The 27,742-nt window shown below is 42.0% G+C and overlaps 1 protein-coding gene across 1 annotated transcript in view; it reads left to right on the forward strand.

Annotated features, from left to right (window-relative positions):
* Nucleotides 1-27,742, forward strand: part of LOC145523659 (maltase-glucoamylase-like) — a 340,029-nt gene that overhangs the window by 283,717 nt on the left and 28,570 nt on the right. Inside the window, exons 66-84 of the mRNA XM_081534360.1 lie at nt 478-649; nt 1,432-1,548; nt 5,284-5,441; nt 5,587-5,671; nt 6,585-6,641; nt 7,108-7,232; nt 8,061-8,149; nt 9,714-9,763; nt 12,011-12,178; nt 13,542-13,697; nt 14,982-15,119; nt 15,174-15,263; nt 17,795-17,949; nt 18,994-19,162; nt 19,707-19,803; nt 20,267-20,379; nt 20,838-20,963; nt 22,543-22,671; nt 25,446-25,553. Coding sequence (XP_081390486.1) covers nt 478-649; nt 1,432-1,548; nt 5,284-5,441; nt 5,587-5,671; nt 6,585-6,641; nt 7,108-7,232; nt 8,061-8,149; nt 9,714-9,763; nt 12,011-12,178; nt 13,542-13,697; nt 14,982-15,119; nt 15,174-15,263; nt 17,795-17,949; nt 18,994-19,162; nt 19,707-19,803; nt 20,267-20,379; nt 20,838-20,963; nt 22,543-22,671; nt 25,446-25,553 — 2,302 coding nt within the window. The remainder of the gene's footprint in view (nt 1-477; nt 650-1,431; nt 1,549-5,283; nt 5,442-5,586; nt 5,672-6,584; nt 6,642-7,107; nt 7,233-8,060; nt 8,150-9,713; nt 9,764-12,010; nt 12,179-13,541; nt 13,698-14,981; nt 15,120-15,173; nt 15,264-17,794; nt 17,950-18,993; nt 19,163-19,706; nt 19,804-20,266; nt 20,380-20,837; nt 20,964-22,542; nt 22,672-25,445; nt 25,554-27,742) is intronic.

The raw sequence follows: 27,742 nt of genomic DNA on the forward strand, positions 1-27,742 counted from the left end.
AGCCAGTGTACACACTCTCTTCTTGGGCCAGCAGTGGGTACAGGGTTCCAGCCTGCGCTGGTGTTGTGCTGAGCAGGATTACTGATGGGCAGCAAGGCATGGAACCAAGGAACACTGAAGAAACCTTGTCTAGAGGGAGAAGATAGGGCCAAGAACCCAAGACATGGTTCCAGGGTAGTTTTGACCCAAAAGGCGGAGCACAACAAGTTCCAACAAGATAGAGAAAACATGATCAAGAGGATAGGAGCTTAGAGAAATTCCTTGATGGGGGGGTGGTCTATAGAGGTTTGTATTGTCATGTGAGACTGAAACTTTATCCAGAAGAGAGAAAGAAGCTCTTAAATATGCTAAACTAGTTTGCTTTCCTGATTTCTGACCCTTTGGTGTTTTTTCTGAGTTTGATTGGAAAGCCTGTTACTGCCCTGGGGGTAGGTGAGTCCTAGTCATTCCAGCTCACTTGACTGTATTCCTTTTCAGAGCCATGGAGAATATCTTCCCCAATAAGAGACGCTTCATCTTGTCACGTTCTACTTTTGCGGGATCTGGCAAATTTGCTGCTCATTGGTTGGGGGAAAATGCAGCCAGATGGGACGATCTCCGATGGTCCATCCCTGGTATCCTGGAGTTCAACCTATTTGGTATCCCCATGGTGAGTTCCATTCTGAAACAAGGAACTTTCACCCTTTGTCCTTTGACATTGTTTCATCACCAGACTTTGAGGGTGTCTGAAAACCAAGGAGCATGTATTTCACTGTGATATGTATCGGGAAAATCAATTTTTTTGGCTGTGCTGCCTCTTATTGTTGTGTATGGGCTTTCTCTAGTTGCCCTGAGCAGAGGCTACTCTCTAGGTGTGGTCCGTGGGCTTCTCATCGTGGTGGTTTCTTGTTGCAGAGCACAGATGCTGGGCCCTCAGGCTTCAGTAGTTGTGGCTCTCAGGCTCTAGCGCTGTGGCTCAATAGTTGTGGCGCACAGGCCTAATTGCTCACGGCCTTTGGGATCTTCCTGGACCAGGGAGCAAACCCATGTCCCCTGCATTGGCAGGCAGATTCTTAACCACTAGACCACCAGGGAAGCCTGGGAAAACCAATTTTTATGTGCCTTGTGAGCTGTCTTCTGAAGGTAAGATGGTAAACGTAACACATATTAGTATCACAGAAAATACCATCAGCAGAGGATCTGTAAATGCCAAACCTTGAAAGTGAAAGCTGAATGTTGAGGAAGAGCCCTTAATAAGACAGTTTTCTTCTTGTCAGTAGATTTGCCACTCATACTTGTTTCTTTCTCCCATTTGGCTGGAGCCAAATGGGACTTCCTTATGCATGGAAGGATGGAAATAAGAGATGCTATTTTTCCTTATCATATAGGTACCCAGTCAATGCTCTCTGCTCTCTCACTGACCGTGTGCTTGTGTGTGTGCTAATTCTCCAGGTAGGTGCCAACATCTGTGGTTATACAGAGAATGTCACAGAGGAGCTCTGCAGACGGTGGATGCAGCTGGGAGCATTTTATCCACTGTCGAGGAATCACAATGGGCCTGGGTTCAGGGTAAGGTTCCAAGAGAAATGATGGTGACTTCTTGAATTTTATGATTTACTTATACTCAAAGAGAGATTGAAGAAAATCCTACAGGGTGGCCCTACATGCAGAGGCAGAATAGATAAGCCTTGGGCGATAGGCTTCAAAAGCAGGATGTGGGGATAAAGGTATGTGGGGAATAGAGTGTATATAACTAAATGGATCCATTGCTGGAAACCCACCAGCAAGGTGAGAAGCATTGTAAAAGTGTCCGTGGTGCTGCTATTGCTTCTGTTGTTGGTTGTTGTTTTGTCTCTAAGTCTTGTCTGACTCTCTTGCGACCCCATAGGTTGTAGCCCTCCAGGCTCCTCTGTCCATGGGATTTCCCAGGCAAGAAGACTGGAGTGGGTTGCCATTTCCTTCTCCAGGGGATTTTCCAGACCCAGGGATCGAACCCACATCTCCTACACTGGCCTTCGGATTCTTTACCACTGAGCCACCAGGGAAGCCCCATTGCTTTTGCTACTACCTTATATAAGTTGAGACAGAGTCCACTGGGTTTTTCTTCAGTTAATACCAGGGAAACTCCTCCAAGATAAGGGAGACTGGGGAGGAAGGATTTAGGGAGGGACAGGCCAGGGACTTGAACTTTGTTTCACCTCGTTACACATTCTGTCTTTCTATGAATGGTTTGTGAGACCATCCCCACTGCTTCTCATGACTCATCATGCTTTTACCCTCTTCTATATAACCTCTTATTTTTGATGGACAAGAATAGCTGTAGGTTCAAAGTCCCCTTTTTAAAAATATATTAAATTTTATTATATGTTGCTAGATTGTTTTCTGGAATTACTGTAAAATTGACATTTCACTTAGTAGTGTATCTCCTTTCCCCCTACATTCCATTTTTTTTAAAGGTGGGGTACAGTTGATTTACAATGTGGTATTAGTTTCAGGTGCCCAGCAAAGTGGATCTATTATACATATTCGTATATCCACTCTTTCTAGATTCTTTTCCCACATAGGTCATTAAAGAGTATTGAGTAGAGTTCCCCTGCGTATACAGGAGGTCTTTACTAGTTATCTGTTTCATATACAGTATTGTGTATATGTCAGTTCCAATCTCCCAGCTTATCCCTGCCCCCACCCCTTCCCCTCTCATAATCATAAGTTTGTTTTCTACGTCTATGACTCTATTTCTCTTTTGTAAATGCATTGTCTGGTACCATTTGCTTCGAATCTACATATAAGCAATATCATATATTTGTCTTTCTCTTTCTGATGCATTTCACTCCCTGTGACAATCCCTAGGTCCATCCATGTTGCTGCAAATGGCATTATTTCATTTTGCTCTATTTCATGGCTGAGTAATATTCCACTGTATATGTACCACATCTTTATCCATTCCTCTGTCGATGGACATTTACTCCAAGTCCCCCTTAAGGAGATGTCTTTGGTGATGCTAGGGATGAGTAAGGTGGGATGCTGTTTCTTTTAATGACCTCACCCACAATTGAAATGTTTCATTTGAGTGGTTTAGCTCTTAATAGACTAATTAGAGTAACTTATTGATGGTCATTTTTGTTTCAGTTCTTGATTTTATCCCATGACATGTCTCTAACCTGGGAAAGACTCACAGCCAAGTATTTTATCCCTGGGCTTTCCTAGTTATTGGTGACCTAGAGAGAGATAAACTATTTCTGGACGTCTAAGCAAGGGGCTGGGAGCAGGTAGGGTGGGCTCACTTTCTGAAGAGATGGCCTGGAAGCACTTAATACAGACAAGTGCACTCAGATCACTTAGGTTTTTGGGTTCCAGGGCCTTTTTCCTTTCCTCTCAACTAGTGCTATTCAATAGAATAATAATGAGAGCCATACATCTAAGTTTAAGTGTAAATTTTTTAAAAATGAGAAGAAATGGGATCAATTATTCTTAATATATTTTATATAACTCAATATATCCCTAACATTATAATTTCAATCTGGGTTTGACACATAATATTAATGAGGTATTTTATATTCTTTATTTTTTCTACTAAGCCTTCAAATTTAAGTGTGCATTTTACACTTGACAGTGCATATCAATTAAGATGCTAACATTTCAGTAGTTGGAGTAAAGTGTAATCCTACCAAAATAATAATGTTTAATTGAAAAAATATTCTATGTTGATTCCATTTTTAGGTTTATATTTAAATGGATTAAAATAAAATAAAACGAAAAGTTCTATTCCTCAGTCTTACTAACCACATCTCAAGTGTGGAGTAGCCTCATGTACCATGTAGCCACCATAATGGATGGTGCAGCTCTGGACTTTCTCTGTTGGAAACCAAAGTGATGGAGGCTATGGAGTGTTATTTTCTTTGATGTTTGGCCTCAGGATTTTTATGAGTCTCACACTGGGGCCACTGAGTGGTCTCATGGAATAGTGCTATGCAGAAGGGGTGAAATGGGCATCTTAGGGATAAAAGAAAAAATCTAAACAATTTTCTCTAAAATTATTCCAGAAATAGAATACAAGATGACTGATCTAAATATGGCATGCATATCTTTCACATCTTTCCAATTATAGTGAAAATGAACATAACAACTGCTCATCATTAACGGAAAATTTATGTTTCTGTGAAGCAAATTAGATTTTCCATGTAAAAGGTTTTTTTTTTTTCTGTCTATTCTTGAATAAAATCTACTAGGGGCTTCCCAGGTGGCTCAATGGTAAAGAATTAGCCTGCTCAGCAGGAGACATGGGTTCAATCCCTGGGTCTGGAAGATCCCTGGAGAAGGAAATGGCCACCCACTCCATTGTTCTTGCCTGAGAAATCCCATGGACAGGAGCCTGGCAGGCTACAGTCCGTGGGGTCGCAAAGAGTTGGACATCAGTTAGTGACTAAAAGACAACAATATCTACTAAAAGCTGTACTTGTGATTTTTTTTTTTGCACATTGTATATTGAAGAACAAATAGAGGTCACTGTCTTTGGAATAGAGAAAATAAAACATATTTTGATGGTGAAAACATTACAGACAAAACCAGCCATAAGTTTTAAAATTGCAAATTTCTGAAACTGTAAGGAAAGGGAAAGAAGGATTCCTCATCATGGTGGTAGGCAGTGTGGCTTAAGGCCACTGGTTTCAGATAGTATTTTAGTAGGAGTGGCTCAGATGGCAAAGAATCTACCTGCAATGTGGCTGACCTGGGTTTGATCCCTGGGTTGGGAAGATCTTCTGGAAAAGAGAATGGCAATCCACTCCAGTATTCTTGCCCGAAGAATTCCGTGGACTGATTAGCCTGGCAGGCTATAGTCCATGGGGTCACAAAGAGTCAGACATGACTGAGCAACTACACTTTCACTTATCACAACTTTATTGCATTATATGCCAAATGAAGTATTATCAGAAACCTTAATAAATAACATACATTGGAGCAACAGCTTTAGGGGAGCAGGGCCCACAATAGCCCCTTTATCTCCATGGCCATTTCTGGGGGCCTCCCAATTACCCTGAGGCTGCAGATGCGTCATAGACTGGCAGATGTATCAAATTTCAACTCTGCCACTTGCTTTCAACTTGACATTGGGGAAGTCATGTAGTCTTTGATACTATTTTCCCATCTATAAAATGAAGAAGGAGAACCAAGATCCTTGCAGTTCTAGAAACACTTTGACATCCTCCGAATTGGGAAATGTTTTCACTTGAGAAATCTTCTTATCCCAAGAGAACCTCAGAGATCTGATGGAAACATTTAGTAATTGCTTACCTTTCCTTCTAGGACCAGGATCCTGCTGCCTTCAGTGAGAACAACGCTATGCTGCTGGAATCCTCCAGATACTATCTGAACATCCGCTACACCCTGCTGCCCTATCTCTACACCCTTTTCTACCGAGCTCATACCCTGGGGGAGACCGTAGCAAGGCCCCTCGTCCACGAGTAAGCTTCCTGACCTGCAAAGACTCCCTTTCAGATCATAACGTCACTTACCTTGCTAGTAGCAACAAGGTTAGTTAGGACCCTGCTGCCATACCATGTGCGGCTGTTCTGTATTCAGGCTTTACCTGCCTTCTCTGTTTTCCAGGTTCTACCAGGACCCAGCCACCTGGGAGGTGCACGAGCAATTCCTCTGGGGGCCTGGACTCCTCATCACGCCTGTTTTATATGAAGTGTGTTTATAATCTAAACAATGGGGTAGAATCTCCCACTTGTTCTCGTGGATCTACAGCTGAATAAGCTGGGTCCTGAGTGTCTGTGTTTAGAGATAAATCTGAATACAAATAGGAAGGAGAGAGCATGAAAATTTGGAAATTAGAAAAATAGTAATTATTGATCTCATTCTCAATTTGCCAAGCAAAACAATCTCCATTTTGCAAATTACCTTAAAGCTTGTTTCCTTAAGCATGTGGCCTTGGTACTGATGAGGGCTTTGAATACCTGGGAGTTCAGGCTGATCATCTGTCTGTGCTTCCTGTTCACCAGAGGGCATGTGTTTATTAAAGTCGGAGTGGGGGAAGAGAAGAGGTGGGGAGAGGAGTGTGGAAGGAGAGAGGGGTGGTGCTGGGTAAGGGGAGGGTGTTACTCTGGAGTCCCTGTAGGAAGGACCAAGTAGAATCAAGGGCAGGGGTGAGTAGGGAAGGGTAGGAGAGGGGTCAGGATAATGCTGATCTGTTTATAAACATGAGAGATGGCCAATGCACTCAAGTCAAAGGCCCTTGGAGCTGACGTTTTAGCCCCAGCATCTCATGGTAGGTCCTGCTAGCTGGAAAGTAGTCCTCCTGCAAAGCTCTCCTGAGGGCCTACCTGCTTCATTCTCCTCCTATCAGATTACACAAGGGACTCAGGGAATACACTTTCTCTGCTTTTCTCAGCAGTCTCCAAGCAAAACAATCTTCATTTCTAGGAACAGTTCTGTTTTGGTTAATCTGCCCAGTTTTTCTGAGGATCTATATTTTACTTGTAGGATGTATGATCCCAACTATCTCTCAGGAGTGTTGCGATGAGCACGTGCCATCAAGGGTGAGGGTGTTGTATAAACTGTAAAGGGTTGTGCCAATGTTGCTCACCATTATGTTTCCCCAGGGTTTGAACTATGCAAGGGCATACATACCAGACGCCATCTGGTACGACTATGAAACGGTGAGTGAGGCAGTAGTCTTGGGCGCGTGGGGTAGGCTAATAGAACAAGGTTTTACATTTAGTTGCTTACGGGTACGTTCCTGGGAAGAAGGCCTTTCCTGGGGTACAATGAAATAATTTGAATAACTAGAGTAGGTTTATGGAAATTTTCAGTAGATTTGACTAGCTATTCTGCAGCTATGTAGACTAGTAATGGGCCTTAGGTTGTGATGATCTACAGAATTAAAACCCGAGTGTGGTTTCACACACAGCATGGTGTAATATAAAGAAATAGGGCTAGAGTCTTGGCTCTGCTATTTCCTATGTGCCTTGGACAAATCACTTCACTTTGAGAGGTGCGGTGGTGGGGGGAGGGGGGTTCTCTGTTTTTCTCTTCTTTAAAATTAAGTAACCAAACTAGATAATTCCAACATCACTTGTATCCCAAACAACGTATTATCTGGTCTTTTTCCCTTTTGTTGGCTAGCGAATAGCCATAGAATGGAGGAAACAATTTGTGGAGATGCCCCTGCCAGGTGATAAGATAGGACTTCACCTCCGAGGGGGCTACATCTTTCCCACCCAGCAGCCAAACACGACCACAGAGGCCAGGTAAGTTCCTCACTCTTCTGACGGGGCAGAGTGTTATGGGAAAGAAAAATTGGAACTGAAAGTGGATCAACTAAGGGAAAATAGCTTCAGTAATTCATATTTCTCACTTCCTCTCATGGTCAGCCCAAAATTGGCATCTTCATTTAGCAGGGAATAAATGTAGCCTCGGTTCCTTTACATTCCCGTTGTCTTTCCTTGTAAATTGCATCAAACTGTGAGGATGGTCAAAATAATCACTCATGAGGATTCCCCAGGTCAGAAGGTGTCCTCAAGTAGATTCCCTTAGGCAGGAGACAATGCAAGTTAATAGGAGGTAAGCGAAGCCATATGAAAGTCAACATAGATTTAAAGTCTAGAGCCAGAAAATTTGGGTTCAAGCCTCAGCTCTGCTACATACAAGAAGTGTTACCATGGGCAACCTACTTTCTGTGTCTCTGCTCATCATTAGTAAACTGGAGATGATGGTAGTTCAACTTCTTAGAGTTATTAAGAGGCTCAGATGAAATACTAGAAATGATTTAAGGCATATAGGATGCTTAGAAGAGTGCCTTCCGCGTGGAAAGCATCCAATAAGTACTAATTTTTAGTATTATCACAAGTGCAGTTCTCAGCAGGGACTGCCTCCATTTACTGTTCTTCTTAAGCTCATTCACTACTCACCTCTGCTGTCTACCCACACCCTCCTTCCATGTTTTCAGACAGCATCAGTATCTACTTAATATCTGAGATTGACTCCAAAATGGTCTGTCCTTGGGGCATGAAGGGGGCTGGCTTAAGACCATTCTATCTTTTCTTCATTCTCTGAAACTGAGAATTGCTCTTTTACAGCCGGAAGAACTCTCTGGGACTCATCGTTGCCTTGGACTATAAGCGAGAAGCAGAGGGACAGCTGTACTGGGATGATGGTGTCTCTAAAGGTAGACTTCCTTATGGTACCATCACGGCGCTTCTCAGTGACAGCTCATCTTGGCAGACTGCCCAGTATAGCACGAGCTTTGTTATCACTGATGCTTATTTCTATAGCTTAGAATCAATGCATTCTCAAAGTTCCAGTAGCCAAACACATAATTAAAATAGACTTCAAATGAGCAACTTGTGTGTTATTGACTCTACCAAAGCAAAAGATATTACTGGATTTAGTTTATTCCTTTCTCTGGATGTCATTATTAATGCCAGAATAATACATTACGTTAATGTGTATATGTGCTCAGTTGTGTCTGATTCTTTGTGACCCCATGGCTTGTAGCCCACCAGGCTCCCCTGTCCATAGAATTTCCTAGGCAAGAATACTGGCACAGGTTGCCATTTCCTACTCCAGGGGATCTTCCTGACTCAGGGATCAAACCTGCAGCTCTGGTGTCTCCTGCATTGGCAGGCAGAATTTTTACCACTAGCGCCACCTTGGAAGCTATCATTTATTAACAGATTGTAAAATATTGCCTTGGTTGCTATTGAGAAGCAAGTAGCTTATTTGTGTGGTGATTTTTTCACATATAAGTACCTCACATAAGCTTTGGGTCTCATTATATAAAAATCTGTCCTACATAGAATTAGCATTTATTAATAGCTCTTGGCTATTTATTATTGGGCTATGTGCAGGGCCTAAACTTTCCAGGTGGCTTAGTGGGTAAAGATCCCACCTACAAATGCAGGAGATATAAGTGACGCAGATGTGATCCCTGGGTCGAGAAGATCCCCTGGAGGAGGGCATGGCAACCCACTCCAGTATTCTTACCCAGAGTATCCCCATGGACAGAGGAGCCTGGAGGGCTACAATCCACAGGGTCACAAAGAGTCAGACACGACTGAAATGACTTAGCACACAAGACAGCCATTGCCCTTGAGGAAGTCCTGGTCCAGAGAGAGGGAGGGCATGTAGATAACTACAAATGCAAGTCAAAATGTTTTTTTTTTTTTAATTACATGTTTATTTATTGTATTATTTATTTTTGGCTGTGCTGGGTCGTCATTGCTGTGTGGGCTTTTTCTCTTGTGGCAAACGAGGGCTACTGTCTAGTTGTGGTGCACGGGCTTCTCATGGCGGCGGCTTCTCTTGTGTGGAGCACAGGCTCTAGGGCATGCAGGCTTCAGTGGTTGTGGCTCCCAGGCTCTAGAGCACAGGCTCAGCAGTTGTGGTGCAAGGTCTTAGTTGCCCCGTGGCATGTGGGATCTTCCGGGACCAAGAATCGAACCCGGATCTCCTGCACTGGCAAGCAGATTCTTTACCACTGAGCCACCAGGGAAGCCCCCAAAATGCTTTAAATGCCAACAAAATGGTTCCACCTATGCCGTGGAGTTCAGAGGAGAGAGTAGTTGCTGGCGATTGAAGTGGTCCAGGAGACCTCTGTGGAGTCTGCAAAAAAACAGGTAGAACTTGGGTGAGCAGAGCTAGTTGGCAGAGGCGTTCCCAGTGGAGAGAAGAGGATGCCCAACTGTTCTGCTTCCTGTAGTAACTGTCCCTCCTCTGTCTTTCTCTTTCAGATGCTGTAACTGAAAATCATTATATTCTGTATAATTTTTCCGTCACCGCTGTAAGTACTGTTTTGGGGGAACCCACAGTGCGTGCTCTTTTCTGTGACTGCTTTTTTGAGTTTGGGGTTTTCTGGAGTTGCTTGCTTTTGTGGACAGTGCCTCATTGCCACAGTCCCAGAAAGGATTAGCATTAAAATGAAAAATTTTAATCTGTTAGAAACATAAACCAATAGAAAATCAGCATGAGTTTGGTGAAGAAGTTGTCTGTTTTTCTGGAAAAAAAAAAATCATTGCTTTTGAGTTTTATATGATGAGTCTGGGCTTCCAAGATGTGTCCTTACTTGAGAGGGTACAAGTGGGTGGGGTGTGGATGGGGGGTGATGAGGTATGTAGAGCCTTTTTGAAGTTGTTCCATCAAAGAACTTCCTTTCTAACCCCTAAAGCTTGGCCTTGGGCACAGGTATTAAGTGGTGGTTTTGAGAGATTGGGAGATGCAGTGCATTACTTGCCTGATGTCTGCTTCCCAAGGGGACTAGGAGGAAGAATGGCAGTGAGGCTGGAAGGGGGTGGGAGAACCCTGAATTGGTTTTCTTAGATGTCTGTTTGTGCACGGGCAGAAATTTCTTGTGTGGGACTCTCTCCCTTATTTCTTCTTTCTTTTAAATTCATATTGCCTTTTATTTTTTAAATGTTTATTTATTTGGCTGCATTTAGCCCTAGTTGCCACGCATGGGCTTAGTTGCTCCATGGCATGTGGGATCTTAGTTCCCTGACCAGGAATCGAGCCCACATCCCTTGCGTTGCAAAGCAGATTCTTAATCACTGGACCACCAGGGAAGTCCCAAGTGCTGAGTCACTCAATCCTGTCTGACTCTTTGCGACCCCATGGACTGTAGCCCACCAGACTCCTCTGTCCATGGGGATTCTCCAGACGAGAATACTGGAGTGGGTTGCCATGCCCTCCTCCAGGGGATCTTCCCAACTCAGGGATCGAACCCAGGTCTCCTGCATTGCAGGTGGATTCTTTACCATCAGGGAATTCTTTACGTGTATTTTGAGATAACATTGGCACAAGGTGAGTCATCCCAGGCCATAAAATGATTGACACGAATCTTGAAGAAAGTCAGGTTTTCAAGCAAATACATAGTCTCATTAACATAGCTTAAGAGAACATTTGCATGACTAAAACATACTGGTTTGTCAAGTTGGTTCTGAGTCTTAGGCGAACCAACTTGAAGAAAGACACAGTATAGGGTAAATACATAGTTCATTAACATAGCTTAAGAAAAACATTTCCATAAGAAAAATGCATTGGTTAGCTCAAGGTTTTTTGGTGTCTAGTATAATTGAGTTAATTTTTTTAGATTAAATTTAAAAGAAAATTTTGGGCCACACTGCAGGGCTTGTGGGGCTTTAGTTCCCTGATCAGGGCCTGAATCCAGGCCATTACTGTGAAAACGCCAAGTCCTAACCACTAGACCACCAGGGAACTCCCAATTTTGAGTTAATTTTTATATAAGACATGAGGTTTAGGTTGAATTTCACATTTTGCCTATGGATGGCCAATGGCTCCAGCATCATCTGTTGAAAGGGCTGTCCTTTCTCCATTACATTTTTTTTGTAAAAAATCATTTGGACATGTATCTGTGGGACACTTAATTTTTTTAAACATCAAAGTGTCCCTTTTTTTCTTCAGTCATTGGTTCTACCTTCTTTGTCATAGCTAAACTTTGTCACTTTTGAATTGTGGTTCCCTGGATAGGTTTTCTACATTATCTGGACTTTAGGCTCCTCACCTGAAGGATGGGGATCATTAGAGCCTCAACCTCATAGTTTGCTGTGAGAACTGAATGAGATGATACATGTAAAATGCTTAGCACAGGGTCTGGCACACAGTGAACATTCATAAATTTTAGCTACCATCATTATCATTAAAAGAAAAAATAATTATTTGGGCATTATTTTGTATGTGTATGAATGTTTATATCTTTGCATGCCTATGGGTCTCTTTTTTTATGTGTGTCATCTTGTCTGTTTGAGAATTCCACGGTGTCAGCAACATGTTTTCTGAGTAATAGAATCAATAAAGAACCAGTAAACTAAAACAAGTACATAATATTACTAAAAGATTACTTAAAGACTGTTATGAGTCTCACTTGAAAAATTCCCTGGGGGTGATCACCTGGAACCATATAGAACCTCAGAGGTAAAGGATCTCTTGGGATCTCAGAAAGATATGGAATGGTATTTGGACACAATCAGAATGAGATATACCTGATCTCTAAACTGACTTCTTTTCCCTGCAGAACCGTCTACAGGCAACAGTTATACATGATAATTATACGGACCCTGACAAACTCATATTTACAGATATCACAATCTTGGGAATGGACAAGGAACCTACTAATTTTACTGTCTTCCTTAATAATGCTGCCACCTCCATTTCAAACGTTGTCTACACAGAATCAACAAAGGTGGGATATTGTTCCTTGCTGCGGTGCCCCTGGCAACAGCCCTCGCCTGAGCTTCTGACAGCCAGCTTGTTCTTGCTCTGTTGACTTTGGGCGGGCACAGAGACAACTGGCTTGCTGGGGAACCATGGGGAGAATGTAGAAGGAGAAATCTGTGCATGCTCGATATGGACGCTGGAGCTTTGCTTGCATTGGGACTCTGAGGCAGGCCGGAGGAGTTGATACCCTTGAAGAAGGTAGTTCTTCTCTGTGCTATTTAAAAGTAGATGTGCTAATGTCAGATGTGATAGAGAAAATATGATTCAATACATTGGCCTAGTCCTGGAGAACATTGACACCTGTGTTCTCTCACTTACATTGAGGACTTATCTTTGAGACCTAGTTGCTATTTTTCCTTCCTGTTCTAAACTATTTTTATACCATCGCAGAAAATGAGAATTTAATCAAACACAAAGAGTAATCTGCTTTTGTTCTTAAGGAATGTTTCCCTTGCGAGATAATCTCTCAAAAAGAAAAGTCCCAATCGTTAGTTAATATTTCAAGCACTGGGAAATTCACTGTTCCTTAGGGCAGCCCTCTTTTTAATTTAATTTTTATTTTTTAAACCTTCTTTTGGCCACACGATGTAGCATGCGTGATCTTAGTTCCCTGATGGGGGATTGAACCCTTGTCCCCTGTATAGGGAGTGCAGAATCTAACCACTGTACCACCAGGGAAGTCCCTGCTCCCTTCCACTTTGACAACACATATAGAAAAGGACAAGAGCTTACTTTTTAGGGTTAGGCAGAATAGGGTTCTAATCCTAGCTCTGCTGAGCCCTAGCTGTGAGATCTTGAGCAAAACAGTAAACCTCTCTGAACCTCAGTGTTCTGATTTGTAAAACTGAGATAGTCGTATTATTCATAGCATAGGATTGCTTTACAGGACTCATAGAGATAATGCATATGAAGTGGTTATTACAGTGCTTGACAGACTCAGTAAAGTTTAGCTCTGGTCATTACTGCCATTGTTAGTAAAATGTCTGAGCACCGTACCCAGGGAGCAATGAATCTGAAATGCCCGCCCTGCCTGTGATCTGTGTTCCTTAACATGACTGAAGCTCTTTCCATTAAATATCCCACATTGGCTCCATGAGATCAGAAAGGTCTGGAGGAATTCACATTCATTTTCCTGACAGAGAGGTCGAAAGACCCAGAGGAGAAAAAAGAGGATTATGAATTTCCCACATCAAAGCGGTGTTTGTCCAAGGGCTGGTTTCCCCGGCCTGCTTGACCGACTGACTGCTTGACCACCAGAGAAGGACATTATCCAGGCAGCCACACCTCATCTCGTGTGTCATCATGGCTTCCCCTTTCTCTTTTCTCAGGTGGTGAACATCACTGACCTCGAGGGACTGGTACTGGGACAACCATTCTCCATTCAGTGGGATCTTCCGGTCAGTGACTTGCAGAAGTTCAACTGCTTTCCTGAGCAGCCCGCTGTCTCCGAGGAGAGCTGCAGGGAGCGGGGGTGCCTTTGGGAGGTAAGGATCAGCAGCAGACTGCCCCAGTGAACAGGAAGCTGTAAAAAGTGTCCCACGGGTAATTGGGCACCCAGGAAACACTTTCCAAATGTTGATAGATTAAACCATAATCATCCTCAGGAAGCAAATGATGCTATGGCAACTGATGAGGTGTTTTTATCAGTCGCATGTGATAGGCGATCAGTGTTTCAATCAGCGATCTGAATAAGGATCAACTCACTGACCTACAATCACAGCATTTCAAATCACACTTTGTTCTGAACATGGCTATAAAGCAGTGGGAATGCACTGAGTATGTTAAGTGATTTTTTTCCCCCATCTATTGGAGAGTACAAGCAGGAAGATAAGGTAATGCTGTTTCTCTCCCTTTGAGAAATAGAGAGAATGAAGGCCAGAGAAAATCAGTGATTTCCTCGAGATCACAATAAGGGACAGTAAGGACATGGGGGAGCAGAGCCCTGCCTTAGGACTCAGTCTGCAGATAGGTCTCCTGCTGGCCCTTCACCATTAGGTGAGGCCAGTGTGTGTGTGTGTGTGTTTATTTTCTTTATTTTTATTTGTTTACTTGGTTGTGCTGGGTCTTAGTTGTGGCATGTGGGACCTTTAGCTGTGGCATGTGGGATCAGTTTCTCCGACCAGGGATCGAACCCAGGCCCCCTGCATTTGGTGCTCGGCATCTTAGCCACTGGACTACCAAGAAAGTCCCTGTGTATGTTTAAATGGATATATTCATTTGCTAGGGCTGCCATAGCCAAGTACCACAAACTGGGTGACTTAGAACAACAGACATTTATTATCTCAGCGTCTGGGAGCTCGAAGTCTGATATCAAACTGTCCACAAAGTTGGTGCTTTCTAGGGGCCAAGAGGGAAAATCTGTTTCGTGTCCCTTTGCTGGGTTCTGGTGGTTTGCTGGCAGTCTTCAGTGCTCCTTTGTTTGTACAAACATCACCCTGCTCTTCATCTTCACATGATATGCTCCCCAGGTGCGTGTCTGTGTCTCAGTTTCCCCGTTTACTAAGGACACTAGTCATATTGGCTAGCTCTGTCCCAACGACCTCATTCAACTTGATCACCTGCAAAGATCCTATTTCCAAACAAGGCACCAGGTACCTTATTTACAGGTACCAGGGGATGAGACTTACCATGTCTTTGGGGAATATAGCTCGACTTATAGCAATGGACATAGAGTGAGAGACTGAGTCTGGTTTAACCACCTTCTTCTGTAATTAGAGTCTCGAAGCGTGGTGTCAGAGGCTGACCTTGAAGTCCTCCTCTTGTTCCAGCCCACGACTGTTCCTGGGGTGCCCACCTGTTTCTATGACACCATCCCTAATTATGCTGCCAGCAACATTCAGTACTTGCCTACGGGCATCACCGTAGACCTCACCCACCTGATAGCCTCGAAAGCTGCACAAGCTACGGTGCCACCACCATCATCATGGGACAAGCTACCCCCACCTGCAGCCGCAGCAAAGGCCGCCTCTGCCTCTGACACTCTCTCTGCAACCATGGGCTTTCTCCGCCTGAGCGTGATCTACCACACAGAGAACATGCTGCAGTTCAAGGTAATCCTGTGTCTCCATGGTTGGAATTCTTAGCTTACAGCTCCGTGCAGTTGGAAGACATTGAAACATCTTTAATCCAAATCCCTCATTTTACAAGTGGGGCTGCTGAGGCCCCAAGAGGCGATGATCAGAAAGTTAGGAGAGAGTTGGGGTGGGATGTAACCTTAGATCCCTGGGGGTGGTAATTTCTTATAACAGTGAGTACTCTAAATCATGAACATCCTCAAAGAGTCCTTCCTTAGCACTGAGAAAAGTGTTTGCTGTGTGGTAAGTCATATAAGTGGCAAAAACCCACTTCTGACATCAGGGTTATTCCTCTAGCTGTGGTTCTTAAGCTTTAGCACCTGCACCTGTATCAGAATCACCTGCTGATCTTGTTAAAAGATGGCTGGCCTGACCCCCCCAGAGTTTCCAACCTGAGGATCTGCGCTGCTAGCAAGATTCCAGGTGGTGCTGATGCTGTAAGTTAAGGGGCCACTCTTGGAGACCTACTCAGCTCAGTTCAGTTGCTCAGTCGTGTCCAATTCTTTGTGACTCCATAGACAACAGCACGCCAGGCTTCCCCAACCATCACCAACTCCCGGAGCTTGCTCAAGCTCATGTCCATCGAGTCAGTGATGCCATCCAACCATCTTATCTTCTGTCATCCCCTTCTCCTGCCTTCAATCTTTCCTAGCATCAGGGTCTTTTCCAATGAGTCAGTTCTTCGAATCAGGTGGCCAAATTATTGGAGCTTCAGCTTTAGCATCAGTCCTTCCAGTGAATACTCAGGGTTGATCTGCTTTAGGATTGACTGGTTTGATCTCCTTGCAGTCCAAGGGACTCTCAAGAGTCTTCTCTCTGCTTGAATAGAAATGCAATCAGAATCATGGGTCTTCTTTGACTCATGTGGGGTCTTTTGTTGCAGTGCATGAACTCTCTAGTTGTGGTGCAGGGGCTTAGGTCCATGACCAAGGAAGGAACCCACACCCCCTGCATTGCAAGGCAGATTCTTAACCACTGGACCACCAGGGAAGTCCCCAGATGTTTTCTAATAACTATAGTTTAAAAAATATATTTGGAAAAAAAATTAATGAATATATTTTAGTGACATTTTATTTAACCAATATACTAAAATATTATCATTTCACCATGTAATCCAAATACAATGTAACCATACTAGGTCTTCAAAATTTGCTGTGTATTTTGTACTCATAGTGAGTCTCAATTCAGACAGCACACTGAAGTGTTTCATGGCCACATGTGGTGGGTACCTCCTTGGACAGGTCAGCTCGAGACATTGCTTTTCACACTTTAGTGTTGATGAGTCACCTCAGAGATCTTATGAAAATGAAGAGCCAGATTCAGAAAGTCTGGGGTGAGGCTGAGATTCTGTGGTCTTAACAAGTTCCTCGGTGATCCTGTTTAACATTGTGAAACATTGTGAAAGCTGCTTTTGGTCTGATGAACACAATATTGAGAAGAAAAGCTTTAGAGAAAATTTGTCTGAAACAGGAGGGAAGGGGACAGGGCACAAGAGAATAACAAAACCTGAGGACAGGACATAAACTGATTAGATCCAAATGGGTCCAAAATGGTGGACAAGTCAATTTCCACTAGACTTTGAGCCTCAATATAGGATCCTTGTAACACATCAGCAAGTTAAATGACACACCCACAGGCACCATGACAATTCTCAGCTGACTATAAAGGGCTGAAAAGTGGGCGGTGGCTCAATTCATGGAAATCCCTGCCCATTCCCTGAAATAGTTGGAATAATCCTCCCACTCATTAGCCTATGAAATTACCCAGCCCATAAAAACTAACCACCCTATATTTTGAGGTGGTTCTTGCCTTCTGAGGTGGCCCACGCTCTGTTTGTGAAGTGTGTTTAATAAATCCACTTCTTACCTATCAAGAAAAGAGACTTATCTGAAGTGTAAAAAGTGGACTAATAATATGATAAGGAAGTGGATGCTTGCTCATTCTGGCAATACTCCAGGGCCTCCAACAACACTTTCCGCTTCTCTCATTTTTCCCACAAATCAAATCTGTTAGATAGGTAGGAACAAGCAGTGGGTACAACAGAGCTATCTTAGGGACGGAAAAACTGCACAACATCTGGAAATTCCACCACGAAGAAGACCTCAGTGTCCATACGTAAATTCAATTCTCTAATTTCTAACATATACTCACATGCTCACACTGTATACACATTCATGTTCCCATACCACACCCTCACACACACACACACACACACACACACGTACATTCTATCCATGAGATTCTATACCCTTAAATCACAAATTTTTTAGAAGTGCCCTTGCTGGCTCTGAAAAGGTCTTACTGAGGCATTTTTGGAGTTCAGGCTCCATATTGGGCACAGTAGGTGGGTAGGCCTCACACCTGTTTGTTTCAGGATATTTGATGCCTCCTGATATGATTCAGACCAGCCAGAAAATATGGAAAATGAGTTGTATTTGATATAAGCTGGCACAAGGAATTGTAGGCCTGAGACTCCATGAAAAAGCTTCCTTCTCTCTTCTTGGCAGGTCTATGATCCCACTAATAAAAGGTACGAGGTCCCAGTGCCTCTGAACACCCCTGCCTCTCCAGTGGGCTCCCCTGGAAACCGCCTGTATGATGTCAAGATTCAGAACAATCCTTTCGGGATCCAGATTCGAAGAAAAAGCTCCAGCACTGTGATGTAAGCGCTCTTTATTTGGTTCTAGTTAGAGTGGTTCTAGATCTAATTACCGTGGCTCTCATGAATGCAAGTGAAATATTAGTTTTAGAGACTCTATGTCAATATGTTCAATGAAGAATGTATCTATTGCCCCTACTTTAATAAGGATTTTGTTTTCTATTAGTCCTTAACAAGAAAAATGAATCAACCAAAGGTTTACAAAAGCTAACTAAGTGGTGCTTGTTTTCAGAGAAAGGAAAATACATGTTCTATTCTTTGTTCCTGTTAAGTAGGACGGGAAACTCTATTTAATAAGTATGACATAACCCATGACAGAAATCAGTTCTATATACCCTCATTAAGAAATAATAACAGAAGAGTCAGGATAGAAGGACAAAGGTTACTGAGGAGGGCAAAATGGCTTCTTACATTCTTTGCTTCTATTGACACTCGAGATGCAAAGCCTTTTCACAGTGTTAAGCATGAAAGGAGCTATCATCTCTCATCCCTTGTCCTGCTGCTGAGTGGAATGGAGTGAAGGTCTGGATTTTGCCTGGGACTGAGGTTCCCCATCCATGTAGAAACTGTGACCTGGGTGCGCACGTGTGCTTTCAGCTCTCTCTGACTGTATGACTTTCTGTCTGTTCCCTTCTTTGGTAAGAAGTTCTTTGGCCAATCCAGAAAACCATTCTAAGAGTATCACATTTTCTACAGAAAAATGTGCTTCTATCTTATCCATTCATTCATGCATTTATTCAAGCTGATATGTTGGGCAAGGAGAAGTAGAAATACAGAGATGAGGGTGATGTGGTTCTTGCTGTCCAGGAACCCAGGACCCAGTAAAGGAATTCTCAACCTTGTAAAAGACAGATAACAAATAAACATGCCAACACAGAAACTTGGCAGTGAATTATGGCCATTGTTATGACCTGGGTTGTCTCACAGTATCTGAACATGGATCCAGATATTCAGCCGCTCAGGAGGCTTCAGAATCGACCCCCATGGAGCCCGTGTTTGCGCTGGCCTGTGCCCAGCTCTGAACCAAGGTCTTCTCTCGTGTTGCAGTTGGGACTCTCAGCTCCCTGGCTTCACCTTCAGTGACATGTTCCTTTCCATCTCCACACGGCTCCCCTCTCAGTACCTCTATGGCTTTGGGGAAACTCAGCACACAACTTTCAGAAGAAACATGAGCTGGCACACGTGGGGAATGTTTGCCCGAGATGAGCCACCAGCGGTAAGCACAGACTAAGATCATCAATATTTTTACTCTGTGTAAATTTAGTTTAATCCCTGTATGTTCTGCTCTCAGATGAAATACACCATATTTAAGGTTTTCCTTCCTTTCTGTCCCTAAACTACCTATTTATATATATTTCCTGTGGACTATGGATTTTATTTCCTAAACTTTTATTTAATATGTTCTACATGTTGGGCACACATAGAATGAGTCAGTGTCTTATTAAGACACTGTCTTTTTCTCCAGATGCTTATCAACTAGTAAAAGAGAGAAGAGAGAGAGGCAGAAACAATGGTAATGCAGTGTAACCAGTGCTACAATAGATTTGTATAGTAATAAACAAGGAAGGCATATGGGGAGAGGGCACTTAGGTTTTCACTTGGGATGGAAGGAAGGGTCAAGGAAGTCTTCACAAGAGACATGACATTGTACTGAATCTTCAATACTGCACAGGAGTTTGCTGTTTGGGTTATGATGTGAAAATGATTTCTTGGATTTTCTCTTCTTGATTACCCACCTGCTCTTCCCACAACTCTCCTAGTATAAGAAGAACTCCTATGGTGTCCATCCCTACTACATGGCACTGGAGGAGGATGGCAGTGCCCATGGAGTGCTTCTGCTGAACAGCAATGCCATGGGTAAGACAGACGCACAATCCCTGTGTACCACCAGAAACATCTGTGACTGCTTTTGGCGATCTGGAATATCAACAGAAATAAGGAAAGTCAAGGGCAAGGGAAATGAGACAGATAAACTCACCTACCATTCATTCATCTATTCAAGTTTTACTAAGAGCACTAGGCCAGGTATAAGGGGTCCAGTTTTCACTAAACGCAGTGCCTATCTTGTATGACTATTTTACTGTACACTTTAGCTCTTTTTCACAAAGTGATATAAGATGTTGAGACTGAGATTATGTTTGAGGTAGCTGAATATCCCTCTCTGATTCCACTGCATGGGAAATGGCTTATTAGAGGAGGTAGGCATTAAAATAAGAATGTAAGAAAGTGAAAATAGCAAAATTTAAGGTAGATTCCCTGACTGGGTGATTTATAGTTTTGGGGATACTCCTCACCTTCTTTTTTTTTTTTTTTTTAACAGATGTGACATTCCAGCCTACTCCTGCCCTGACATACCGCACCACAGGAGGCATTTTGGACTTTTATATGGTTTTGGGGCCAACCCCTGAGCTTGTAACTCAGCAATACACTGAGGTTGGAAGTTATTCTACCCATCAATATATCATCCAATGTTTGCTGGGTATTGCCATGTTCTTAGCACTGAGAAAGGCCATTTTTCCCCCCTTAAGGCCCTTAGATGTCCCTACTACATTATTGCTGTCTTTTTTGAAAGTCAGGATTTAGTGTTTAGGGGCTCTACAAGCATATTAATATCTCATACTTCTCTTAACTATTTGCCTTTCTGAGAATTTCAAATCAGTGATAATCACTGAGTTCTCAGGTTTCCTAGAGTGGATACTGTTTATAGAGAGACTTTCTATCATTCTGCATCTCTATGGTTAATCCATATTTATTTGACTTTCTTATTTTTCTTGAGTGAGGCCTCTTAGATGAGATATTTTCATAGAAGAGCTCAAGTTGCTTTAAGTATAAGCCAATCATCTTTTCTTTCCAAAGAAATTTCTTGAATCTATTTTTCTTTTTTATTTTAGTTGATTGGTCGGCCAGCAATGATTCCCTACTGGGCCTTGGGATTCCAGCTGAGTCGCTATGGATACCAGAATGATTATGAAATCTCCAGTTTGTATGATGCAATGATGGCTGCTCAGATTCCCTATGTATGATACCCTCATTCAGTCTGTGGTTTAATTAGTGGTGGGAATTTGTGGCTAAGTATAGATTGGAAAATCTTTATAGAAATTCATTCAAGTAGTGATGACTACTTCAGCATGAAGAAAATGTAGCTGTGGAGCTAGAAAACATTACCTCTTAAATTTATTTCAGGCAACTCTTTAAAATCAAGGGTTGCAAACTGAGAGTTGCATAAACCCTTCAGCAGTTTGAGGGATGCTTGGGGGATACTGTTCCTGCCTCTTGCCAGGAATATCCTGCAGTAGCTGTGGCTGGACTTTGAGGCATGACTTTTGGGACCTGAAAATCATCTCAAGATTATAACCATTTTAGGAAATTGTACTGTGGCTATTCTTGGAGAGGGTGAATATAAAAGGACAATATGAATGAAATCAGTTAATACTAAGCTTTCACTTTTTCTTAAACACACACATGCACATAAGCATATCCTACAACAAAAACCTACCCCCTAGATAAAGCCCTAGAAGTACAGTCATTTGCTGTCAACAGGCAGAAATCCATAAATAGCATGCTCTTTATCCTCTTGTGATGAGCAGTTTCTCATCACACAGTTGTTTTGCTCTCAAATCACCTCCTGAGGTTTTGGAGGACAATTAATGATTGGCAGCTGAGAATAAAATAAAGCATTACGATATTCTCATCAAAGATAATTTGAAACATTCATCCAGGCTTAATTTTTCTTTTTATAGACTGCTATTCTAGATACTTATTAAACGTAAATTAGAAAAGATGAGAAAATTAAAAGATTAAAAAAATCCATGGATTTACCTCACAGAGACAATTAATATTAATAATGTGTTGATTCATTCTTTCCGAGTTTTGGCTTATGAACAAATCTCTCCTCCCTCGAACAAGTTTTACTTAAAGTCTTAAGGCAATACAGGTGATTATCACTTTCAGGCTAAAAAGAATCATCATCTCCCCACCAGGAACTGAATGTTAACCACTTTACGTCATTATCCAACAATCAAGGATTAAGTGAATTTCATGTGCTGAAACCTGAGTTGGTGCTTTATAGAGAAGAGGAAAGACAAGGTTCTCACTCCAAGGCTCATCCAGTCAAATGAGAGTGGCAGAAATAAATACATTCTAGAAAACTATAAAATAATGTAGTTCTAAATGTGAATAAATTCAGTCAGGTTTACTGGAGGAGGGAAAAAAGACACAGATATACAATCTTTTCTGTTTCTCAGGCAAGTATGGCTTTCTACCCTGAACATTCAACCAGCATGTTGTTTAATAGGCTGACTGAGTTTGAGATCTGAAGAATGGAAAAGACATAAATTGAGGGAAGGAAAGGGAGGAAATACAGTTGGAGGAGCAGAAAGAGAAAGAATGGGGACCGGTGAGCTGGATGTAGGGATCAGAAAGCAATTTCAATCAGCAGAATTGAAAAGTTAGTCTAGGAGAGTAACAGATAAGAAGTTCAGGGAGGCCTGGTCTGGAGTCTGCAGGCAGTAGGACTGGAGCCTGGCTGAGCAATTCATGTGCCCTGAGGAGCTCCTGCTGCAGGGACCCAAGTATCCTGCTTGCTTCCTTCTACAGGATGTCCAGCATGTAGACATCGACTACATGGACCGGAAGCTGGACTTCACCCTCAGCCCCAGCTTTCAAAATCTTGGGCTCCTGATTGAGCAAATGAAGAAAAATGGCACTAGATTTGTTCTCGTTCTGGTAGGTGTTCAGAAAGATTAGATCCTGTTTTCTGCTTCTGTAGTTCAAAACTAGTACCATTGAGGGAAACTGGGTGAAAAGTACAGAAGACCTCCCTGAACATTTTTCATAACTTCTTATGAAAGTCTTATAAACTTCTTTATTTTATTTTATTTTTTAAATAAATTTATTTATTTTAGTTGGGGGCTAATTACTTTACAATGTTGTAGTGGTTTTTGCCATACATTGACATGAATCAGCCATGGGTTTACATGAGTTCCCCATCCTGAACCCCCTTCCCACCTCCCTCCCCATCCCATCCCTCTGGGTGCCCCAGCCCTGAGCATTTGTCTCATGCATCGAACCTGGAATGGTGTTCTGTTTCACATATGATAATATACATGTTTCATTGCTATTCTCTCAGAACATCTCACCCTCACCTTCTCCCTCAGAATCCATAAGACTGTTCTATGCATCTGTGTCTCTTATTCTGTCTCGCATATAGGGTTATCGTTACCGTCTTTCAAATTCCATATATACACATTAGTATACTGTATTGGTGTTTTTCTTTCTGGCTTACTTCACTCTGCATAATGGGCTCCAGTTTCATCCATCTCAATAGAACTGATTCAAATGTATTCTTTTTAATGGCTGAGTAATATTCCATTGTGTATATGTACCACAGCTTCCTTATCCATTCATCTGCTGATGGGCATCTAGGTTGCTTCCATGTCCTGGCTATTGTAAACAGTGCTGCGATGAACATTGTGGTGCACGCATCTCTTTCAATTCTGGTTTCCTCGGTGTGTATGCCCAGCAGTGGGATTGCTGGGTCATATGGCAGTTCTATTCCCAGTTTTTTAAGGAGTCTCCACACTGTTCTCCAGAGTGGCTGTACTAGTTTGCATTCCCACCAACAGTGTAAGAGGGTTCCCTTTTCTCCACACCCTCTCCAGCATTTATTGCTTGTAGACTTTTGGATAGCAGCCATTCTGACTGGTGTGAAATGGTACCTCATTGTGGTTTTGATTTGCATTTCTCTAATAATGAGTGATGTTGAGCATCTTTTCATGTGTTTTTTAGCCATCTGTATGTCTTCTTTGGAGAAATTACCTCCTAATAACACAGTTATGAAAAATAAATATGGCAATCCATTATCTTTTAAAAGCCGTTTTCATTCATTCTTCCATTGTTTATTTGCTTTTCAATACTTTTTTAAAAAGAAGTTTAAAGTATTGAAAAGCAAATAAACAATGGAAGAATGAATGAAAATGGCTTTTAAAAGATAATGGATTGCCATATTTATTTTTCATAACTGTGTTATTTATTTTTCATAACTGTGTTATTTTTCATAACTGTGTTATTTCATAGCTGTGTTATTAGGTAATTTATTACTATATTCTTTTGATAGAGTTAGAAAACTGAAATAATAGATAATAGCCAAAAATACAATAGAGTATGTAACACTAGATATAGCCTCCCAAAAACAACAGTAAAGAAGAGAGAGAGTGTGTGTGTCTCACTGTTTCAGGCTATGCCTCAGACAAAATAGCTGTATCTTAGTCTCATTTTTCCCTTAGGGACTCAAAAATCTCTAAGTTACCATTACTAGTACTCAACAATGGTGAGGTTTAGGGGACTAATTTCTTCTTAACTGAATTCACAAACAACTGATTTAAGATACAGAATATCAGTTTATTATTTCACATTGGGGGCTTCCCAGGTGGTACAGTGATAAAGAATCTGCCTGCCAATGCAGGAGACAAGAGGCAATGATTCGATCCCTGGATCAGGAAGATCACCTGGAAGAGGAAATGGCAACTCACTCCAGTATTCTTGCCTGGGAAATCCCATGGGCAGAAAGAGCCTGGAAGGCTACAGTCCATGGGGTCACAAAGAGTTGGGCTTGACTGAGTGACTGAGCACACATTTTATGTTGGAAGCTGTATCTTGACAAACACAGAAGTAGTTACCTACAAATGATCCTTCCTTCTAGCTTCCAGAAATTATAGCATTATTTTCTGACTTTTGTTCATTCATTCATTCAAGTATTGACTAAACACCAGGTCTTTGAAAATCACTCTTCTAAAAAATGTATTTTTAATCTATGAGAATAAGATGTTCTTTTTCTCATAGGGATTTTATTCTTTTGGAGGGAGACCCCCAATAAATAAACATCAAAAAAAGATAGTTCCAGATAGGTAGTGACAGTTTCTATGACAGTTGTGAAATATGATGCTATTCAGAGAGCAGTTGAGGCAGGTATGGGACAGATTGAACAGGGAAGGGAACTTGAGATAGACAAGTTGGGTCACAGAATAGAAGAAAGGAATTTCATGTTCTTAAGGACTATTGCCATTAATTGTGGAAACACAATCAATTAGACTTCTCTACTTGAGAGCAATGTTTTATTAACCTGGTTTATCTCCAGGAATTGTTTTCAAACATTAGCATACTTTTTTTTCCCTCAAGAATGTTATGGAGAGGGACTTCCCTGGTGGTCCAGTGGTTAAGACTCCACACTTCCAATGCAGGGGCTGTGGGTTTGATCCCTGGTTGGGAAACTAAGGTCCCACATGCCACATGTTGCAACCAAAAAAAATAATAAAATAATGTTATAGAGAAACATCAATATAGTTTTTAGCTCTCAATTATCCATGGGATGTGTGTGTGTGGGGTGTGTTGTATTTCTTTCTCACCATTTCTTTCTGTACTGTGAATTGTTAAAAATTTAGAGAGGAGATTTCTTGGTGATGTTTTTCTCATGTCTGCTGTTTTAAACGCTTTCACTGCAGGACCCAGCCATTTCTGGCAATGAGACCCAGTATCTCACATTCACCAGAGGGAAGGAAAATGATGTGTTCATCAAATGGCCAGACAACAGTGGTATTGTCTGGGGAAAGGTAAGATTTTGTATAAGTTGCCTGTAATTAATCAGTATCACAATTGATTAAAAGAGATGCAATAACTCTTGGCAAAATATATTGGGTAATTTATAAATTATGAATGAGTAGAAATCTGTCTGATACTGATTAGCTCAAAAAACATTAATAAGGCTAGGTTTTCAGGTCTAATCCTCTAAAATATCAGTGAGCCTTGTTTTATTGTCTGGAAGTATTCCAATGACCCACCCCTTATATATGCCAACTGATCATTTAACAAAGATAAAGAATCCCTTTGAAAAGGACTTTGAAATCTGTCTCTCAGTCACCCACTCTCATCTTTGACTCAGGATGCTTAATCAGTATCTAAATAAATTACTGAATGCTATGAATTAATCTCCTTCTCTTATCTCCTTTCATTCCCTTTTGTGGCCTCAACCCTCATACTCATTGTTTGATTCTTAGCAACAATATTTTATGTGGACTTCCTGACTCTGGATGATAGTAGCTCTTAGCCAGGATTGCTCTGTAAATATCCCATGCTACTTCATCTTGTTGCCAAAATCTTGGCTCCCTGTCTGCTGATGCCAAATAGAAATACGGAGATAGAATTTGGAGGAAATAGAAAAGAGTAGCTTTATTATTTTTACCTGGAAAAAGGGAAACACAGCAGACTAGTGGCTCAATAATTGTGCCCTGCTTTCTTAGGAATAGGGAGAGGTTTTATATCCTCTTGAATGTCTCAAATTTTTTTTTTTTTCCTGCTGCAAAGTTTCAAAATGGCCACAGCTGGCATCAGGCAACTTAGCAGCCAAGTCTGGTGTCCCTGAAGTTATTAGCCCAGGACCTTCTTTCTGAAATGGAGAATGCTACAAGGGAATGTAGGAGGAGAAGAGTGCCAAGTGTAGAGTATAATCTATATGGAGTCAGAGAGTAATTAGCTTTGTGAAGGACAAGTCCACCTACAAGTGTCTGTTAGTTCAGTTCAGTTGCTCAGTCATATTCGACTGTTTGCAACCCCATGGACTGCAGCACACCAGGCCTCTTTGTCCATTACCAACTCCCGGGGTTTACTCAAACATATGTCCATTGAGTCGGTGATGCCATCCAACCATCTCATCCTCTGTCGTCCCCTTGTCCTACTGCCTTCAATATTTCCCAGCATCAGGGTCTTTTCTAATGAGTCAGTTCTGCACATAAGGTGGCCGAAGTATTGGAGTTTCAGCTTCAACATCAGTCCTTCCAATGAATATTCGGGACTGATCTCCTTTAGGATGGACTGGTTGGATCTCCTTGCAGTCCAAGGGACTCTCAAGAGTCTTCTCCAACCCCACATTCAAAAGCATCAATTCTTCGGCACTCAGCTTTCGTTATAGTCCAACTCTCACATCCATACATGACTACTGGAAAAACCATAGCTTTGACTAGGCGGAACTTTGTTGGCAAAGTAATGTCTCTGCTTTTTAATATGCTGTCTAGGTTGTTCATAACTTTTCTTTCAAGGAGGAAGCGTCTTTTAATTTCATGGCTGTAATCACCATCTGCAGTGATTTTGGAGCCCCCCAAAATAAAGTCTGTCACTGTTTCCATTGTTTCCCCATCTATTTGCCATGTAGTGATGGGACTGGATGCCATGATCTCAGTTTTCTGAATGTTGAGTTTTAAGCCAACTTTTTCACTCTCCTCTTTCACTTTCATCAAGAGATTCTTTGGTTCTTCTTCACTTTTTGCCGTAAGGGTGGTGTCATCTGCATATCTGCAGTTATTGATATTTCTCCCGGCAATCTTGATTCCAGCTTGTGCTTCCTCCAGCCCAGCATTTCTCATGATGTACTCTGCATATAATTTAAATAAGCAGGGTGACAATATACAGCCTTGACATACTCCTTTCCCAATTTGGAACCAGTCTGTTGTTCCATGTCTAGTTCTAACTGTTGCTTCCTGACCTGCATACAGATTTCTCAAGAGTCTGTTAGTAGTAGCAGCTAGAGAACAAACCAAATCGGTTGTAGGCCTGTTTGGCTGGTATGTGCCAAAGGCTGTTCACTCGTTTCTGTTTTGTTGCACCACTCTTGCTCTGGGTTAATGCCCTGTTCAGGTGCCTTTGAATGTTTCCTTCCCACTTACCCAAATAATATCTGCACTTCAAGGCCAACTTAAATATTCGCTCTTAGGAAGCATTCAAAAACCAGCTCATTCTCCCTTTTCTA

Source organism: Giraffa tippelskirchi, chromosome 10, assembly GCF_054371585.1.
Source record: "Giraffa tippelskirchi isolate mGirTip1 chromosome 10, T2T-mGirTip1v1.2.pri, whole genome shotgun sequence".
NCBI classification, from domain to species: Eukaryota; Metazoa; Chordata; class Mammalia; order Artiodactyla; family Giraffidae; genus Giraffa; species Giraffa tippelskirchi.